The sequence below is a fragment of the Boeremia exigua genome, assembly GCF_020726555.1.
Source record: "Boeremia exigua strain MPI-SDFR-AT-0100 chromosome Unknown C7974scaffold_11, whole genome shotgun sequence".
In the NCBI taxonomy this organism is placed as follows: domain Eukaryota; kingdom Fungi; phylum Ascomycota; class Dothideomycetes; order Pleosporales; family Didymellaceae; genus Boeremia; species Boeremia exigua.
This window is the reverse complement of record NW_025763528.1, coordinates 670,072-689,059: the sequence shown is the minus strand read 5'-3', so window position 1 is coordinate 689,059 and position 18,988 is coordinate 670,072. Positions and strand designations below refer to the sequence as shown.

At 54.3% G+C, this 18,988-nt stretch overlaps 4 protein-coding genes across 4 annotated transcripts; 2 read left to right on the top strand and 2 right to left on the bottom strand.

The window, feature by feature from the left end:
* Window positions 1-1,066: 1,066 nt before the first annotated feature.
* On the bottom strand, window positions 1,067-5,329 carry C7974DRAFT_45914 (NUC185 domain-containing protein). Its single transcript, XM_046146099.1, has 3 exons — window positions 1,994-5,329; window positions 1,766-1,945; window positions 1,067-1,712 (listed from the first exon to the last, which is right to left on the bottom strand). The coding sequence occupies exons 1-3, from the start codon at window positions 5,174-5,176 to the stop codon at window positions 1,233-1,235; spliced, it is 3,843 nt and encodes a 1,280-aa protein (XP_045993317.1). The 5' UTR covers window positions 5,177-5,329; the 3' UTR covers window positions 1,067-1,232.
* C7974DRAFT_427483 (chromosome segregation in meiosis protein 3) lies at window positions 5,313-6,362 on the bottom strand. The gene is made up of 2 exons (XM_046144565.1): window positions 6,021-6,362; window positions 5,313-5,970 (listed from the first exon to the last, which is right to left on the bottom strand). The coding sequence occupies exons 1-2, from the start codon at window positions 6,306-6,308 to the stop codon at window positions 5,479-5,481; spliced, it is 780 nt and encodes a 259-aa protein (XP_045993316.1). The 5' UTR covers window positions 6,309-6,362; the 3' UTR covers window positions 5,313-5,478.
* Window positions 6,363-6,667: 305 nt separating this feature from the next.
* On the top strand, window positions 6,668-8,865 carry C7974DRAFT_436508 (nuclear matrix protein; the record flags this gene model as incomplete). The annotated part of the gene is made up of 7 exons (XM_046145138.1): window positions 6,668-6,895; window positions 6,940-7,018; window positions 7,068-7,186; window positions 7,233-7,844; window positions 7,895-8,047; window positions 8,141-8,454; window positions 8,508-8,865. 7 exons carry the CDS (start codon window positions 6,668-6,670, stop codon window positions 8,863-8,865), a joined length of 1,863 nt encoding a protein of 620 aa, XP_045993315.1.
* Window positions 8,866-11,876: 3,011 nt separating this feature from the next.
* On the top strand, window positions 11,877-13,599 carry C7974DRAFT_319193 (uncharacterized protein; the record flags this gene model as incomplete). Its single annotated transcript, XM_046138700.1, has 3 exons — window positions 11,877-12,538; window positions 12,588-13,213; window positions 13,262-13,599. The coding sequence occupies 3 exons, from the start codon at window positions 11,877-11,879 to the stop codon at window positions 13,597-13,599; spliced, it is 1,626 nt and encodes a 541-aa protein (XP_045993314.1).
* Between the last annotated feature and the right edge of the window lie 5,389 nt (window positions 13,600-18,988).

The following is an 18,988-nucleotide window of genomic DNA, read 5'->3' as shown; positions in this document are numbered from 1 at the left end:
CGCAATGTGGCAATGCACCCTTCCTGTCAATCAGCTCAACAGGGACTGTCAGGACGTCTGGGCGGGACTCACATCGGAGACTTCGAAGAATGTCGTCGTCGGATGCAGACTTGTGCACATCGCTCATGGAGGCCATGTGTTCCTACTGTCGAACTATGATAGAGGTACACACACAGGTACCAGAGCATGCTCGGCTGCAAATTTGGTCGTTCACATATTGTTCTCACATTGAAAAAAAAATCAAGTCCACCACCACACCCTCAAAGACTGCAAAACCATGTGACAGGAGTCTCTAACCCATCAGCCGGCGACGTCCAGGACTTCGAAAGAGCAAATGTGTCTGCTGACTGGGCCGCAGCAGCACGCAAGACCTGCTCAAGATACACCACCAGTGAGGCTGCAAAGAGACCCGACAATCCAACGATCGTCAGTACAACTGTCTGGCATAGATTGGAGGTTCTGCAATAGTTGAAGCCTTATAATGGTTCCAGACTCACACAACAAGCCGCCAGCCGCCTGCATTGCATCTGCTGCAACCACGGCGTCCACATGGGCGTCGAATTTCCGTCGCTGCATTCCACGCGCACATGCAATCTCGTTTTATGCTGTGATCAGTGATCAGGCTCGCATCGCAGCCTCACTCTGCCTTACATGCAAGGCCCACCTCGTCTGCAGACGTCATTAAAGCCGGTTGACATCTGGCTTGCCTTTGTATCACCACGCACCCCCACCACGGCCTATCACGCCTGCTCCACACAGCCACTTGCTCACACAAACACGTTGGGACTGCCTCATTACCGAAATCTGCAGAAGGTTCAACTGTTATTCATGCCGTGTCTTCAGCCCTCGTGTCCACCACGCGCGCTACGGTTCCAACTGCTTGATCCTTGTCTACAGTAGAATCCGGGACTGTCATGCAAGTGTCGACGCATGTCGCCGCTTGTCGAAGCGTACCACCAAACACATCCATGTCCGCATAAAATCACACAACCTCGAGGATCTTGGGTTCAGTTAAGTATCCTCAGGCACCGAGAGCCAAGCCTGGCGTTGATGCGCTGGCCCGAAACACACTTCGGTTCACCAACACCGGCACCCGGGATCTCGTCTGAAACGCCTCGGTTCTAGAGGTACAAACTCGCACAGTTACAAATATCGCTGTGCCACGAGTCAGCTCAAAAGTCACGATCGACGGCGAAACATGGGGTGTCCATGCTTGCTGATAGTGAAGGGAACTAAACAACGTACCGTTTGATAAGTTCCTGGCAAGTCCCCATTTTCTGGAACAGTGTGGGATCGCCTATAATTCGCGCGGCGTTCTTGACCTCGCGGCACGTCTCATCTAGACGCGTAATGACCCGTACTATCGTGCCTTCCATGACATCCGTCAAGTCTGTAATGCGGTTGAACGACATGCCGCGGGCCCACTCGTAAACCACCTCAACTATGCCGAAGCGGGGCTTGGACACAAAGTCATTGGAGTCATCTGCCGACAGGATGACCTGGTACTCCGTCTGAACCTTGTTGACTCGTTCCGAGATCTCCACAATCTTGGCTATGCCGCGGTCGAGCGACTTGGTCAGCGTGGGTTCGGTGTCGGTCTTTTCTTGGAACACGAATGCGGACAGCAGAGCGACTATCTCCTCGGGCTCGTATTCCGCGAGGACGTTCTCGAGAACTAGCTCCGTAAGGACAAGTTCGTCGGCGGAGTGAATCTGTCGAAACCATGTCAGTGATGCGACAGCAAGGAGAGGGAGGTCAAGCATACCTCGCACGCTACTTTGCCCTTCAGCTCTACGCGTGACCCTTCATCGATGAAACCGAGCTCGCGTAACACTTGTATCCTCTGTTCATAGTCAGGCAGTAACTGGAGGTTTTGATCAGACATGAGCTGGCGAATGGCAAGAATGTTCTCCTTGATGACCCATTGATCATGTTCCATAGAGATCTAAATGGTCAGCAAACATCATGCAGTGTGCAGTCAGCGAAGACCTACATGTTTGAGAAAGTCGGGACACTGTAGACACTCTTTGTGAACAGCGTCTTGGCCGCGTTTGCGTCTCGCATCCTGTGTTTCGCGGAACTGAAGATTCTTGATGCGGCTGTAATCGTACTCATCCCAGTCTTCATAATTCCATGAAGTGCACACAGGAATGAACTGGTCCTGTGCCAGCTTCATCAAGTCCTTTTTCTTGGTGATGTTCTGGATGCTGTCGGGAATGTCAATCGTGGTCTTGGTAAAGCACTCGACATCATTCAGGGGGATGTATGCGGTCTTCAGAATCATGTCCTTGGGGTTTGTCGGCAAGTTGCGGAAGAACTTTGCAAAGTCTGCAATGTAGGGCAGTAGATCGTCGGGCTTTCGCTCGAGATTCTGTGCGATCTCCATGACCTTGACAGTAGGCTCATTGCCCTTGCTGGGTCCGTCCGAGAGTAGCATACCAACCGTACGCATGTTGTCTTTCTTATAGACAATGAGTCGGTTCTTGCTGAATACACGACGGCCCATGGGGTTCCCAAGAAGACTGAGATGCGTCTCGTTTGTCAGGCGCTTGTAGTCTTCGCAGGCCTGATGACAAGCTTCTAGATCAATATCACAGATTTTGCAAGGCTCGCGCTTGATCTTGTCTAGATCAGCCTCAGACAGCTTGACTTTCTTCTCGTGTTCTGGCAGCAATGCCTGTGTCGCATTTTCACTGAAACTGCGCTTGATCATCTCCTCGATCTTCAAGGCTTCGACGCGCAGCAAGTTCAGCATCATGTTATAGGTAAGCCTGAACTGCGATCGTAGTTTAGTCGGTTCGCCCAGCATCATCTGGCGCAGTCTAGCTGCTGGAGGAGCTTCATCAGCCCCTGGTGCGCAGATGATCACTGTGCCGACACTGTCGAGACCTCTTCGTCCGGCTCGACCAGCCATCTGCGTGTATTCACCAGGGAGAAGATCACGGAACTCTCTTCCATCGTGTTTGCGGAATCCAGAGAAGACAACAGTCCTCGTTGGCAGGTTGAGGCCCATGGCAAAAGTTTCCGTTGCGAAGAGTACCTTGACGAGCGTCTTCGCGAACAGGATCTCGACGACTTCCTTGACGATAGGCAACATGCCACCGTGATGTACGGCGATACCTCTACTCAGCAGCTCTCTGAGTTTCTTGATCTGCGGCAGATCTCGATCCTCGGGGCTCAGTCTGGCCAAAGACTTCTCGATCGTCATGTGAATGGCACTCTTCTCTGCAGCAGTGCAGTAGTCGATATTTGACAACGCATCTGCATTTTCCTCACAACGCTTCTTCGAAAATACGAAGATACAGGCTGGGAGCAGCTCCTTCTGACGCAGATGCTGGATAAGATGCACCCAGATGTTTCGATCCTGGGCTGCTGTTGTGCGACCCCCACCGCGGCCTGTTCTGGCAATATTGCCGCGGCCCCTAGCAGCTGGTGGACCACCACCACGACCGCCGGCACCACCTCGACCACCATTTTGCTGGCCTCGGCCGCGCTGGTTCTGCGCACCTCTGGCAGGAGGTCCACCACGACCCCCGCCACCTCTGCCTGTTGGCGCATCCTTAGCAGCAGGCGGTGCCTTGACTTTATCCTTTCCAGAAAGCGCGTCATTTGCGTCTTTCCAGCCATTGTCGATAAACTTTTTGTCTGCTGATACGATCTTGTGCATTCCCTTTCCAGCCCATAGGTAATGTTCAAGTGGAATAGGACGCTTAGGGGTGGAGATGACATAGATGTCCTTCTTTTTCGTCCTTCCAACCCATGAGGCGAACTCATACGTGTTGGGCACAGTGGCTGAGAGCAGAATCAGTGTTACGTGCTCGGGAAGCATGATGATGACCTCCTCCCAAACCACACCTCGCTCAAGATCATTGACATAGTGGACCTCGTCAAAGATGACGTATTCAACATCTCGGATCAGATCAGCTCCACGATAGAGCATACTTCGGAGAATCTCTGTAGTCATAATGAGACAACTAGCCTCAGGTCTGATTTGTACGTCTCCAGTCAGAATACCAACATCGTCAAAAGTCTGACGGAAGTCACGGAACTTCTGGTTGCTCAAGGCTTTGATAGGTGAGGTGTAGATGGCCTTGGTCATGTGCTTTGCAGCGAGCGAGATGGCGTATTCAGCAACGACTGTCTTACCAGCTGAGGTATGGGCTGCAACAAAAACAGAGTCGCCGTTCTCGAGGTGGTAGACAGCTTCTTTCTGGAAGGTATCCAGCTCGAATGGGTACTCACGCGCCATTTCTGGCACAAGCTCTTTAAAGTTTGTGATGTCTCGATTAACATCGACCATGTGAGCCCACTCTCGCCCTCCTTTCCTGTTAGCCATGGCAAGCTGAGTGTGAGGTGCGAGGGCTGGAAATTCGACAGGTAGCAATGCATCGATTTCCTCCTCCCCGGATCCTTGTCCCTCGGCGTTTGGTGTCTCAGCTTCGTCGGTCTCGACACCATCGACAGCTTCATCATCATCTGCGTCAATGTCTTTGACAGGCGCTGCCGCTTCGCCGAGAGCATCTTCCACCTCTTTGGCAGTCTTTCCATCTGTAGCTGGCTTTTGCTTGAAATCCAAGCCGCGCGTAAATCCGGGCGCGATCTCCAAAAGGCCACCCTCGGCGCTGAAGTTAATTACACGATCGAGCCCCCCAGTCTTCTTCGCGTTAGAGCCTTCTTCCTTTAAGATCGCTTTGTCTTCGATTGCTGCGATGGCTTCGACACCGTCCAAACCTCCAGGTGCGAATGGGAAGAAGCCGGCCGCTCCACGAACAAACTCGGCCCGATTGGCAGGCTTTCTCAGGAGGGACGTGGAGTTTTTCGCAGTCGCTGAGTTTGCGGGGACAGTGACCTCTTTATATCCTGTGACGCGGCCTTCGAGACCCTCTCGAGTGAAGCGGATGATAGTGCGAGTCTGAGTAGGAGCGATTTGGAAGAGACCACGGTAATTGGTCGGTGTCTCCCATCTTTGCTGCAACTGGTTTAACCATTGCGCGTTGAAAGAGCGCGAAGGGGTCAGGAACTCGTGTTCCAATTCTTTCTTGATCGTTTCCTTCGTCTTCCTTTGTCGTTTGGGCGGTCGCTGCTCGCCTGCAATAGTGTCTATCCAGGCGTCGCCGTCGCGTCCTTCATCATACCGCAGGCGCAGCTTCTCCAGCTCTCCAGAAAGAGCCTCCATTTTTGCGCGATGGAAGCCGAGTTGAGACAGCTCTGGAGTCTGTGGCGCCGTGGAGTTGAAAAATGGTGATGACGTTGTCAATGTTTGGCACGTTGTCCAAGCGCAGCCCCACTGTGGGGTCCATCCGCGCAGCTTGCTCCCAGCCAGAAGTCATGTATTTGTTCCTGCATGAGATTTATCACATCATAATTGAGGATATATTCGTACAATCATTATTTGAAAAGACTTCTTTCAAACGCCGTGCTATGCAACGTCATAATCCGTAGGCGGCCTTCCTGTTTATAGACTGTAGCAAAGCACAGTTACCACATATCTTCCATCCCCTCCATAGCCTCCATTTCGTCCGCGAAGGGGTCGTTCTGGGCTTGTAACGTCCGTGAAGGAATCGCTGTTGGTGCCAAGAGGTCTGTCTGTCCACTGTCGGCTAGCAACGCGTCCAGTTCGTCCTCATCAGGCTCTTCGGCCTCAAGTTGCGGATGGCTGCGAGAGTTCCCAGATGCTTCGACACTAGGCTGTAGCTCCACGACTATTGCCTCTGACTCCTGTCCTTCCACAGTCTCTGTTTGATCGGGTGCAGGAACCTCGTCAGGAACGTGGACATCTAGATCGAAATCGTCCTCTTCCACAGTATGCTTCGGTTTTCCTTCGTCCATCCAAGCCTTTCTGTCCACTTGCATTCGTTTTGTGTGTCCCACCTTCTCGATGATGGCTAGCGCGTCTGCGAACTTCGCACGAGGGTAGAGGTCGTCGAGCCATAATTGGTACATGTTCAGCATGCGTGCGATGTCTCCATACTGTGGTTGTATTAGCAAACAATCGCATATCAGAGATGGATAGCTCGAACCTCATGCCCCTTGCCCTTGAAGCGCAGCCTTTCTTTGGAGATCCTCCGCAGACGCGGAATGCCTGCCTCTGAGCGTAACCTCACATCGTCGAGCTTTGGTATAGGTATGCGTTTCTTCGTGACTACGATCTCTTCATCGATACCGAGGCCTGTATCTACTTTGTTGCTAATGGTTGTGCGCTCTGGCTGCGATTGGCCAACGGGGCCATAGCCTCCTTCTGCTGCAATTCCGCTTAGGATGTCGTCTAGCTCGTCACCCGAGACTGGTTGTGGGTTTGTGGCAGCCATGTGAAGAAGAGCACAGCAGAACAGCCGCTTGTGTGAGACCTGATGTAATCGATATCAGGACGCGACGCGTGCTGGGTGACGCGCGCGGCGCTAACTAAAAGTGGATTCGATGCGCCAAGATCACTTTATTCTTGCGACAAAGGACTGGGGTCATCGGCGAACATCCAATCCACATCAACCAGAGCTAGATACCTCGTCTCGTCGCAGAGCGAAAGAGGCCCGCATAACACCAACGGCCGATAGAAGTTATTGGAAGTGAACACATTGACTCTGCGTTCCAAAACATACAGACAACTTTGCAAGAACGTGTGCCCACACTGCGTCTGTGACCACTATTCATTCATCTTCGTTTCTAGAAGATGGCTATGCAGGTTGCGAATGCGCCTCAAGGAAGTACCGCAGCACGACTGAATGAGTTGCTGCAACGCGCGCGAATCGTCAAGCCAAGCACTTCGATCGAGCCACCGCTTCAAGTCTCGGAGCTAGTGCCTGAAGCCGGGCCTCTATTCAGCGATATCAACGGCGAGAAAGAAATCTTGTCAACAGCGCTGGAGAGTGCTGCAAAGGGGGTGTTTTACGCCAATATTGTAAGCTCTTGACGCCTGCTTCAACATCGAGCTAATGCCATCAGGGGACGACCAAGATCGATGAGCCAGCGTTCGTGACAGTATGGAACTTGCTCGACATCCTGCAGTACTGTGGTGACAGAGGTATGCAGTTAGTGTGGTACTCAGCTTCTACTACAACTGACAAGCCTAGATATTTGCTCAGCACAACTGGTGCTTTTACTCGTCGAAGAGCTACTGGACAGCCAGTCACTAGCACAATGTCGAACAGTCTTCAGCTTCCTAGAGTCGCGAAGAGAGGCGATCATTGCGGTATGTTTAATCAAAACTTGAGGTTGCTGTACTGATCATTCCTTAGATAAGCTCTCAAAACAAATCCCTGGTCATCCTTCGACTGTGCAATGAGCTGTTGCGCCGATTATCTCGTGCTGAGGACCCAGTCTTCTGTGGACGTGTTTACATCTTCATGTTCCAAAGCTTTCCTCTTGGTGACAAGAGTTCGGTCAATCTTCGCGGAAACTTCCATGTAGAGAACGTGACAACATTTGAGGAGTTTCTGAACGGAACAGATGCGAATGAAGACGCCATGCAAGTCGACAGTGGCGCAGCCACCCCAGCAATCAAGACAACAGCAGAACCAGAAGAACCATCGGGCAAGCCTGCGAATGTCCGCAGAGGCAAAGAAGAGCCGCTCAAGACACTAGATATCGACACGCTATATCCAGTATTCTGGTCATTACAGCACTCATTCTCGAATCCACCCAGACTATTCGAAGAAAACAATTTTAAAGATTTCCGAAGTAGTCTGGAAGCGACACTCGCCAAATTCAAGGAGGTGCCCAAGGTGATACAATCGGGAGATGGCGAACGCAAGAAAGGACCAAAGCCCTCGTCGGGTGACAGCTATGACGCATTTGCGAACACATTCAATCCGAAGTACCTCACAAGCCGCGATTTGTTCAAGCTCGAGGTATGCATAGAGCGCCCCTCTCATCATATGCTGTGACTGACGACTTGTAGCTAAGCGATCTCGCTTTCCAGCGGCACATCCTTGTCCAAGCCTTGATTCTCATCGATTTCCTCTTGACATTAACCGAGAAGGCAAAGAGCAAGCCACTTTATCAAAATGCGCAGAAGGCTATGCAGTACAACTTCACAATGCGTGAGCAAGACGTAAGTGCCCGCCACTTTTCTCCTGATCATCCGGCATCGCCACTGGTGCGATCATCATCAGTTTACATTTGCATGTCTGACCACGAAGCACAGACCGAGTGGGCATTGGGCACCAAAACGGCCATTGCAAATTACCTGCAGGAAGGCCCAGATGGCAAATTCTACTACCGCATGGTGGATACCGTGCTTTCCCGAGACAAGAACTGGGTAAGATGGAAGATGGAGAACTGCCAACCGTTCACTCGCAAGCGGGTCGGTACAGCAGAGTTTCTGTCTTCCAAGTCTGATGCAGTACGTGCCGTAGCAAAGAAGAGGCCCAATGAGCCCACAGGCGTGCCCAGCTCTCTGAATTTCCTATACAACACAGAAGCAGAGAACGGTCTGTCACAGCTGAGGCAACGCAATCGGTATGTTCGCATCTGTATGATAGCACTCTGATATCTGAGCTTACACTTAGCAGATTTGAAGCACCAAGTGCAGAAAGCTACGCGAAGAAGGTCAAGATGATCGACTTGGATTTGGAGATGGCTAACAGTGATGCTGAGAAGCGCGAGCTAGAGGACAAGAAGTCGAGCTACATCTGGAGAGGACTTCGCGCGGCATCTCAAACACAGCTGAGCTTGTTCGACAAGATGGAGCATGGTAAAGGACTGGAGGCTCTCCAGCCGGCTCCTTCTCCATATGAAATTGCAGGCGACAATACCGCGCCCACTGCTACGGAAGACAGGGGTGCAGCTCCGCTAGGAGAACAGCATAGCGTCGAGGAGCAGCGGGCCGAGCAACAAAGTCAAGTGACAGCAGATACAGAGATGAGGTAGCCAGCAGGGGCGTAGTCGCCGGTACGAGATTGGCGCGTCATCTGGGGTGCTTGACATGCAGTTTCCTTCGTGTTCTCCGCCCCTTTCTGACGATGTGCATTGTGGGGAGAGGCGTAACGCCCGGTTGATAAAGAAAACACGGTGTAGACGAGAGACGAATGGGGCACAGCCAGTCATCATACATGTCTCCGAACGATGGTTGAGGTACCAATTGGGCCGTCAGCAGGCTGCTTCACAGGCTGCGGGACGGCGCCACAGTATATACAACGCCACGATCTGCAGCTCCAGAGATGAAGCGCACATCCGAGAGGACTGGACCGCCGTGCCTGGCGAGACATTGTGTCATTCCCGGCGGTGCAGAAATGAGCTGGACAGCGAACACAGCGAGTGCCGCTACCAGCTAGGATGGCAGCAGGCGGGTATGGGCCGTGTTGCCAGTCATTGGCCCAAGTTTGAGTTCAAACACTCCACGTACGTGGGCGACGCTGCGGTTTCCCGAAATGAAGGGACCTTGTCTTACCTGTCACAACGTTTTCAAGTGCGGACAGAGGCATTGTCAGTGTTCTGGCATAGCGCTGCAAAGCGTCGTCTCCACACAGCAGCGGCGTTTCCGCGTACCAGTTGCCGGCTTTATCGATAGATTTTCAATGCAATGGGAGCAGGAAAAGCCGACGCGGGCGTTTCTCAGACTGAACATCTTCTGCCGACATTAGCATGCTATCCATGCGTGCATCAAACCCGCACGCTCGCTGCTGTCCACCAATGGCCCGCCAAAATCTCCGTGGCGGTTTCGCGTTCGATGCTGGGTGGGCGGATGAAAGCGGGTAGTAAGATGACAGGAGCACTGCTTGGCACGTGTTTTGCAAATGGACCGCGAGGCCGGTCTCGGCACCGACTGATGCTCGAGATTGCGTACGCCAGCAAAAAGCGGTTTCTGAGTTTCCTTTTGCGGTGCGAAACATGCCAAACGGCCCAAACACTGGCCGCCAACTGTGTGCTTCACGGCAGTGTCGTGCAGTCTAGCGCGCTCAGGCAGTGACGCCGCCGCCAGTGCCGACGAGCACAGGTCGACGACAGACTCGCAGCACACCGCACCCAGCGCTCGGCTGTTGTCGCTGCATTCTACTGCAGCACTACACCCCATGTGCGCCGGGCTGGCCAGCTTGTTCAGGCACGGGTGATGACTTTGTTCGGCCTGAGCGTTGCTGATCCCCGCGGAAACTTGGAAGGGGTGGCTGCACTGACCTGCGCTGGCCTGCGCTGGCCTGCACTGACTGCGATCTCAACGCGGACCCACCTGCCTATCCTTGACGTCCCCTGCAACGCGCCTTCGCGACATTGTGGCAGCCTCACGCCGCGAACCCGACGGGCGTCTGGACTCTGGATGCTGAATCCTTGTGCGTGGGGCCCTGTTGCGAAGTGTTACGTCGACGGCCACGGCTGTCAGAGCCACCGACAGAGGGCCGGTGTTGCACCATGTTGGAGGAGCTTCGAGAAACACGATCCCAGTGCGGCCCGAAGCTTTTCGCCGTTGGATCCTCCAGCCAGATCGTTCACTGCACGCGCTACACATTGCAGCCGAAGTGCTAGGCGCTCGACCACAGGCGACTACTCGTGACTACACGGCGCCCGCTACGACTGATCGCGCAGGTGTGTAGCCAGCTCGTGCCAGCCCAGCACCAATCCAGTTAACCGCTGCCTGCTGGCCGCGAGGGTATTCACGCCGTGAATTCATGCGTCACCGGGCGCGATGGGCGGCTCGAGAGAACAAGGCTGATGCAGCGCGTTCCTGACGCAATCTCGCGGGCCACAGCCGTTATGAGACAGCTGCCAAAGGACGCTCCAAAGCCACCGCCGCACACATGCGCCCATGTGGACCGCTGTGAAAGCGCTGGTTACTCAACAGTAGCATGCACTGAGCACGCTGCACATGCGCGGCTAGCAACACACCTGTCCTCAGTCCGACCTCACCACCACCACTTCGTTCGCCCACGGCGCAGACTAAAGCAGCTTCAACCAAGAGACCCCGCAAAGAAGCGTTGCCGAGCCCTGTAACCCTGTCGTATTGATCCCTGCACACTCTTGCTGCGTGTCCCTGGAGCTCCCGTTGTGCTTAGGCCAATGATGGCGCCGCCATCTGGCTTGATGGACGCCACGGATCATGCCTTGCTCGTCGGCGGTTTCTTTGCCAGGACCCTGGTCGTCTGCAAGCAGCCCTCCATGTTCACGCACTGCTCACGGTCCTCTTCGTGAGGGCCCCCTGGTTCCCAGAGCACCTGATCCAGACACCATCGATTCGCCCGCTCCCGCTCCGTCTCTCCTTCACGTCCCGAGCTACCATATCCCTGTGTCTTGGACCTTTCGGGGGCTTACTCGCCCTCGACGTTAGTCACGCTTCTTGTCGTGCAACGACTTGCTTCTAGATTTCCCTAAGAGTGACCTTAGTCCATGCGTGTTCCTACCCCAGTCCTCACACTTTCTCAAAAGCTCGATTTATCCGGATCGCCCTCAGTAAAGTGCCGTCAAGCCTTTCCTGTCTGAATGATCTGTTCCCCTCACCCTACTGTTTTCGCTCAAGCACACTCCGGGCCCTAATCCTACTTACAAAGGGTGCCCCGTCGCCGAATGCTTCCTGTCCATTCGAGCTAGCCATCTGCTTATCACCATACTCGACCTCATCGCCAACCGTCTCACCACCTTATCAGATCAAGACGTCTCTCCAGCATTCCATTGGACCTCCCTCTCCATAAAAATCCTGTCTACACCCAGCCTTACCAAGCCATCCACCCATCGACACTGGTCACTGTGGGTCGTTACGCTACTAACCTTTGCCACTTCTTGTACATCCCACAAGTTATTGGCGGCCGAGGCTTGAATCCTGGCCGTGCAACCAGGTATGTTCTGCTCGTTCGCCAGACCAGTTGCTGGTGATGGTTACCTTGTGCTAACCAGCAGCAGCTACACAGCCAACACTACTCTCCCTCTATAGTCTCTCTTTGCGAAAAGCGCCAATGATTGACGGAATTTTTAACGTTCCCTTGTCTCCCCCTACTTCGCCGCGCAATTCTGCGTACGGCACATCCATTGTCGACAACGAGTGGCAGACTTCCAGCTCTCGGACAGAGGAGCACACTCCGCCACACTCGGACTGCGACATGACTGTTCTCCAGATCGAAGATGCCAGTAACACATACGATCTCAAGCGACCCTCAATACGATCACACAAGAGTTTCCCTTACCTTCTCGACAGCAAGTCACATCTTACCAGCGGCGCTAACTCACTCCCAACGGTGAACGAGATTGAGCCGCACGACTTGCCCACTGTAACTTTTGGTGGCTCAGCCCCCACTAGTCCGATCTCAAGGCTGACTCCCCCGTCAACTCATGATGGGACTGTTGAGAAGGTTGAAGATGAGGGTGATGACATCTTATCAGACGAGAAGGACGATGCTGCTGATAGCGACGTCAACGAGGATGATCGACCCATGACGGCTGCCGAGATCCGAGCGGCAAAGCGCAAGATGAAGAGGTTCAGGCTCACGCACAACCAAACCCGCTTCCTCATGAGCGAGTTCGCCCGTCAAGCCCACCCAGATGCCGCTCATAGAGAACGTCTGTCCCGCGAGATCCCTGGTCTCAGCCCTCGGCAGGTGCAAGTTTGGTTCCAGAACCGGTAGGCAGATTCTTTTCGATCACTGCATTTCTTACTAACGACAGTACAGACGAGCGAAGCTCAAGCGTCTCACTAGCGACGACCGCGAACGCATGATGAGATCGCGAGCTCTTCCAGACGACTTTGATATGGCACAGGCTCTCCATGCACCGTTTGGAAATGCACACGGACTTGGAACACCGCTCGCTTCCCCAGCTGCGTTTGGTCAAGGCTTCCCTGAAAGTGGTATGATGCGACCTCTCAGCATCGACACTCTACGACGACAGGGTCTTGATTCTCACATGTCACCAACAGGAATCAGCCCTGCTTTTGGTGGATTTTCGTTCACACCACCGCAATCTGCGACTGACACGCTGTCCCCCGTTTCAGCTCACGATTCGCCTTTTGGCTTTCCTTCCGCCCCTCTTGATGCCAGCCCCAGGACGTCAAACCCATTCTCCATTCCAGTCAGCACACCCACATCATACTCTTCTCAACATACTATTCCACGCCTCGCACTCCACTCCGATCGCATTTCCAGACCGCGCGCTGGCACACTCGACTCGCCACTTCGCACAAGCATGAGCTACTCCCACACCAGCGATGCAACCCAGACATCAATGGACTCCAACAGCCACTCCGATGTTTCGCGATCGTTCTCGGGCTCGATGATGCCGTATGGCATTGGTTACTCTTGTATGTCGGTCTAAAACACACCTTGCAACACAAAACTAACAAGAATAGACGCCCCTGTCCCCGGTTTCCAAGCCTCCAGCTCACACAGGATGCGCTCGTTCTCCAATGGTGTGCCCAGACGCATCGAACTGAGCACTCACTACACTCCAAGCCGTACCGTATCTACTCCACAGACCGCCCAGTTCCCATCGTATTCCAGCGCACCACTTGCCACGCCTGTTTCATACGGTATGCCTCAGTTGAGTGCACCACACCATCTATCCAGTTTCTCCAACTCGTATCTCCGAACCGACTCTGCGCACAACGACAGCTACTCTGGCGTCGGCTCGTCCCTGCGAGACATGCTCGAGCACGGCGACCACGGGCACGACGATCACAGCTACTGATCTTTGACTTGTCACAACATGCTTTTCATACCGGCGTTCAGCGTATCATTGGGTGGGAAAATTGTCTATTGGAGCAACTAAGGGCAAAGCGTTGTCTAGGCTTTTATGACTTTACGGCTTTTTAGGCAGTGCACTTTTTGAACATCACGCAATCTTCTGCGGCTGTTGCCTGGCCGTTTATTCTTCTGCTTTGTTGGCTGGCCTTGTATGGGTATCCTTTTGGGTTACGATCTTCCGACAGGTTCGGGCTTTCAAAGTTGGTAACCTTTCACCGGAGCGAATGGCGCTTCTGGTATACCCTTCGTGTATGTATCTTGGTAACCTACTTCTTCTTGTTCGTTGTTTTCACGGAAATACATTGTATTGCCCATTATGGAGTTGCGTAGGCTACCTGATGGATCTGATCATCGCAACACCTCCCCAATACAATCAATATAGAGAATCCATCATGACTACCGATCAATGCAAGGTGCCTTACAGTCAAGTCCCCCTTTAGGTACCCCTCCCCCCTTCACGCAAAAAAACTCATACGATCATCATTCTCAAGGCAGCTGCTGGTTGCAGGTGTTCATCAGGAATGACGTCCCGGCCTCCTCGATTATGAGCAGGGTGATGACAACGCGTACCTGCACTAATGGTCTTACCTTACTCGTGCCTCTGTTTGTTCCTGCGGTTAGCCTGCGGTCAGCCTGCACCACAGCCAGGGGGCTAGCTAGCCCGAACACAAAGGCATAGGAGCAAAACAGCAGCAAACTCGAGCGTCCACATGATGCTGGTCGCTGGCCGGTGATAGCCCCGCCGTCTGCCCCCGGACAGCACATGCACCGAAGTTTCGCTTGCGCATCGTCGACAACTCGCAAGGGCTTGCTTTGCGCACACTGGCTGCTGCACCCATGTCACCTGCCGCGCAACCGCTTCGCGGATCCAACGGCGTGCCTGCGCATCGCACCTTGAATTCTATTCACCACCCCCCTCTCTCGATGTTGCTGTCTAAGAAGTTTGTCACCACGCTACACACTAACGCCTCGCCCGTTCAGGCCTTCACACCGCCACACACTGCATTATCCGTCCGCCGGCCTAGCACCCTCCGCTGTCATCGCCGCATCACACGGCGAGCCCCAAACCGTGTAATGCAGACCATACCCCGGACTGGCGACGATCACCGGCCTATCAGCCGGCGGGGCAGCATCGACACAGGCTGCTCGCCGCGCGCAAAACTGGGAATGCGAAGCCGATAGCCCAATGGGCGGGCGCGCTCGCCTGCCCAGCATCGATTTACCCTGAGCCTAGGATCTGCTCGAGCGTCTGCTGCTCAGCCGCGGGGCGTCGAGAGCTCGCCCTGCGCCGCTAGGATCAGAGTCACTTGCGCAATCCGCGCTCCCGCCAGCCCAACACGCGCCGTTTGATGGGCGGGCGCTGGGCGCGGCGAGGCTGGCCGTCGGCGGATTGGAGGAATCCCAGCGCGTGGCTGGACGGCCGCGGGCGTGGCTGTCGATTCCACCTCTTGCACATGCAATCTGCAGAGGGGCAACGTGGTCGGCGAGGGCAGGGCATGGCGGGGAACCAGCGTTCCACGTTTTTGTCCCCCGCAGAGCGGAGCAAATGAGTAGTCTGCAGCATCGGACGACCCCATGGATGGGCATCGGGATAGTCGTCGAGACGTGCTGCCGGCGAGGAACCCATGACTCGGTGCTAGGACCCGCGGCACAAGTCCCATATCATGGGGTTGCTCAGTTGCTGGCTGCTGCTGGTCACTGTCCAAACTCGACCAAGCTCTCATGGCAATTTAGCCACTGGCACACCAAGCCTCATGCTTTCCCGCCGCAAAAAGCACGCCGTGCATTGCAAAAGTGCAACCCTCGGTTCCTGGAGCTAGAAGCCGAAATTGAGCAGGACCGCTGGGCCGTTCCGTCTGGGGTAAAGTGTGGAGAAGCGCTGCTGCAGGCTGCAGGTGTTTATTGAGATGAATGATCATGCGGAGGCGAAGAGGCTGACGCCGGTGCCAGAGGAGGGCTGGCCGTCATCGAAGCTTTGGAGATGTCGATGTGCAGCGATCCTCGCGTGGCTTGCTGTCACACTGGCTTGACAGCTGTACGGACGTCTCTTGTGGCGGGCTAGGAACGCGACGAAGCTGACTGGCGACATTGCTCGCTTGCCACTGTCGCGAGCAGCTGGTGTACACCCGCGGCGCGCAATTGGCCGCAAGTCGGTCACAGCTCTCGGGTCAAAGAAGCGCAGAGCCGTGACGATGTAAGTTTTCGATAGTTTGATGATGTGGAGCTTGGTGTGCTTGTGTCGCCTGCCGCAGTTGCCCTATGGATCTACCCGGCCACAGGACTCGATGGGAGGACGTTGAATTCCTCCGATGTCGCGGCGCGTATGGCGGCGGCGCAGCACGCAGCTTGCACGCCCTGCCGTTGTTGTGTTCTCGCTTGGCTATTAGGGTACGTACCGAGATTCCTTGTCTGTGCGGCTGGCAAGGGAACCGTCGTAGGCTGCTAGGAACGCATCGAGACTTTCCTGTTCGGGAGCCAGGATTCGTCCGGTTGGACGGAAGGTTTCGTGAATGTGACGGGCTCCGCATTACTGCGTTTGCGTCATTGCATGTGCTCCATTGGCGCCCAACGCGTGCATGAAATGAAGGTGTGGACTCCAGGGCTAGTAGGAAATGAGAAGCAATGAAGATCCGGGGTTTAAACGGTCAGCCTCGTGCAATCTCGCACACGCGAGCTGTGTACATGCAAGTTGGCGGAACGACGAGGACTATCAGCCGGTCATCTTGCACCACCATCGTGAAGCTCCTTCTGGTCGTTTGCAGCATAGTTTCCGAGAGTTCCCTGCTCCCTCCCCTTTCCTGGCGACTCAGTACCTCCCTGCCCAGCCGGTGGAACTCGGTTCTTCGGTTACGAGATAGAAGTACCTCGTCGGCCGACGGCAATCGTTGCTTTTCCTGATGTAGACCGGAGTGTAGTCGAATGCGCTAACACTATTGGTGGAACCGGAGCACAGGCAGTTGCACTCACGTGTAGTCATGCGGTACTTTTGACGTCGCCGGCTTGTGCACTTCACATGTCGGTTTAAGACTCGGTTGGGCTCTGGGCAGAGAGAAGAGCGCTGTCATGGACACGATGCAGGCTCAATGCAGGCTCGATGCATCCGGGGTCAACATGTACCGAGGCGATGACAGCACGAGCAGGCATACGTGCATGCCGTTGCCGTACCACCTACGGCATCTGGTACTCCAAGCGCCGCCTTATCGTAAACCTTCCTTTTTGATCCGCCAGCAGCGCGCACACAAGTACAGCACGAAACGCAAAACCGTTGGATGTTGGGTTTGACTTTCGACCTGCCTTTTTGCTCCACCAGCGGCGGTCGAAGGATCAGAAGGGTTGCGCGAGGCGCCTCTAGTGCCCGACAGCATCATGCAACCTTGAGCTGTGCAGCTGCATGCTCATGATTCGCGAGACTGCGCCCCAATACGACAGCCGATGTTCGTATGACGGTGGGCGCCGCGAGCTTTTCTCGACCGCAGCCGTAAAAAAAGTACACGACACGGGCGCCGCTGAGCGCTGTGGGCGCAAGCGCAAGCCAAGAGGAGGGTAAGCAGCAATGGCGAGAGGTGGACATTTTCGGGCCGTAAATGCTTCGGCGGATTCCATCCAGCAGATTTGCCTCAAAAGCTGACATCAGGAGGTCACCGATGTGTTAGGGCTGTGAAGAAACACTGTGCTTGTAGCGCCTTGTCCGACAAACACCAAAACGGCCAGCACAGCCCGAGCACAGTGCTCGTATTGGCCTGCAGGTCGACGTTATCTGAGCGCCTCCCCCATTTGACGAAGAGACCGCAGCTAGCGCACGATGGGCGGTTCTTTCGGAGTCGCACTGAGGTTCGTATTGTACAAGGTATGTCGCCAGGCCTCAAATCCTTTGCTTCTGATGGTTCGGTGCATCACCTGTGTGCCTGACAATGGAGTGCACTGCACAGCCGCTTGGCCTGCCGGTCGATCTTGATCCTGCTGTGTATCCGCGTCAACCCGCGGGCCGGTGCTCTTGCTCCACGGAGGCAGCACCGTTTTTGTGCTACGCTCGCTGTCAGCGTTCGTCCGTAAGACGCAAGTTTTCAGGAGATCTGTGTGTTGTCTAGCACTAGCATTTGTTTGTACGCTAAACTACATCTCCACATGTTGTACAACGACTAACTCTTGTCGTAACCTGCTCAGATCTACCTACACTATATGTTGAGGCTCAGCATCGGAATACTTGCGGTCCGTCCCTGCGTCTCGGTGAATTGTGGGACTCGCCCTGTTCTTCTATTCGGGCCTCACCATCTATTTCTTGTCAGGGAGACCTTGTTGATGTTGCTGAATTACTCGTTTGAACGTACGATGATCAGGTGTCCTATTCTGCATCAAGATTGACTGCTTTCGCGGTTGCGGGAGAAATGCTACTTTTGTCTCCCATCACCAAGCCTGTCTTGCGCTTGACAAGCACAAGATGATCAGGACTAGCCTTCTGACTGCTTATCCCTGTCTACCAGGGCTCACCGGAAGTCCTTGAAGGCCCTCGTCCCTTGTGGGGTTTTTCTTAGGTTTTGTCCTTTAACTGCTTTGCAGCACCTGCACCGAAGGCCGATCAAACACTGGCAAGAATGGCGCGAAATACAGACATGCTGCCCTAGCTCGATATTGCCAGAGCCGGCTCTCTAAGGTCACTAAGTCCGGACACTTTTGGGGGGACGAAGCATCTGAGCTTCTCCAGCATTGGAGAAGGTGCACTCAAGTTCAGGCTGTCAGCGGTGTTGTCGAAGCATTTCTTACATGTTGGAACTGAGCTTTGAAGGACGTGCACAAAGACGGTTGGCTCGTACTGAACTAAGTGGCTCGCTTGTAGCCGGAGCTGTCGAAGTATCGCAACGGCTCGATTGGCGAGTATGATTCAGATCATTTGAGGGTCTGGTTTGTGTGACCTGAAATGGATTGCGATTGCTGAAGTCAGGATGTCAAACGGAAGACCTACTCAGGAGCTACCACGGCGAGCATCTGTCAGCACCGGTGATGACTGTCAACGGTGTATGTACTCTTGGAAGAGCATGTCGAGGTAGCACTGCCACGCCAGAGCTTCGACGCTCCCCGCCGTTGATTGGGGGATGTGAATGCTGGCTCACGATCTAGGCAACAACAGTGGTGACAGCACTCCAAAATAAGGCCAATGTGAAGGAGTCAGACTTGCAGTCAACGGTCACCGGATTCCGCTGCCTGTGAACCATCAGGGCTGACGATCTTGACTCACAGCGCGCATCTGTGCACCTTCCAGAAATCTTGAGATGTTCAGCGTGTTGCGCTAGCGGAGTAGAGTTGCAACAGGCTGATTGGCCAGTGAAGTGACAGTC

Excerpts from the sequence above, each read along its gene's own strand:
- C7974DRAFT_45914 (XM_046146099.1), bottom strand. The coding sequence starts at position 5,176 with ATGGAGGCTCTTTCTGGAGAGCTGGAGAAGCTGCGCCTGCGGTATGAT. Across the intron at positions 1,946-1,993 it reads GTCCCGACTTTCTCAAACAT|ATCTCTATGGAACATGATCA; the intron begins GTAGGTCTTCGC and ends CTGACCATTTAG. Across the intron at positions 1,713-1,765 it reads AGGGCAAAGTAGCGTGCGAG|ATTCACTCCGCCGACGAACT; the intron begins GTATGCTTGACC and ends TGGTTTCGACAG.
- C7974DRAFT_427483 (XM_046144565.1), bottom strand. The coding sequence starts at position 6,308 with ATGGCTGCCACAAACCCACAACCAGTCTCGGGTGACGAGCTAGACGAC. Across the intron at positions 5,971-6,020 it reads TCAAGGGCAAGGGGCATGAG|TATGGAGACATCGCACGCAT; the intron begins GTTCGAGCTATC and ends ATACAACCACAG.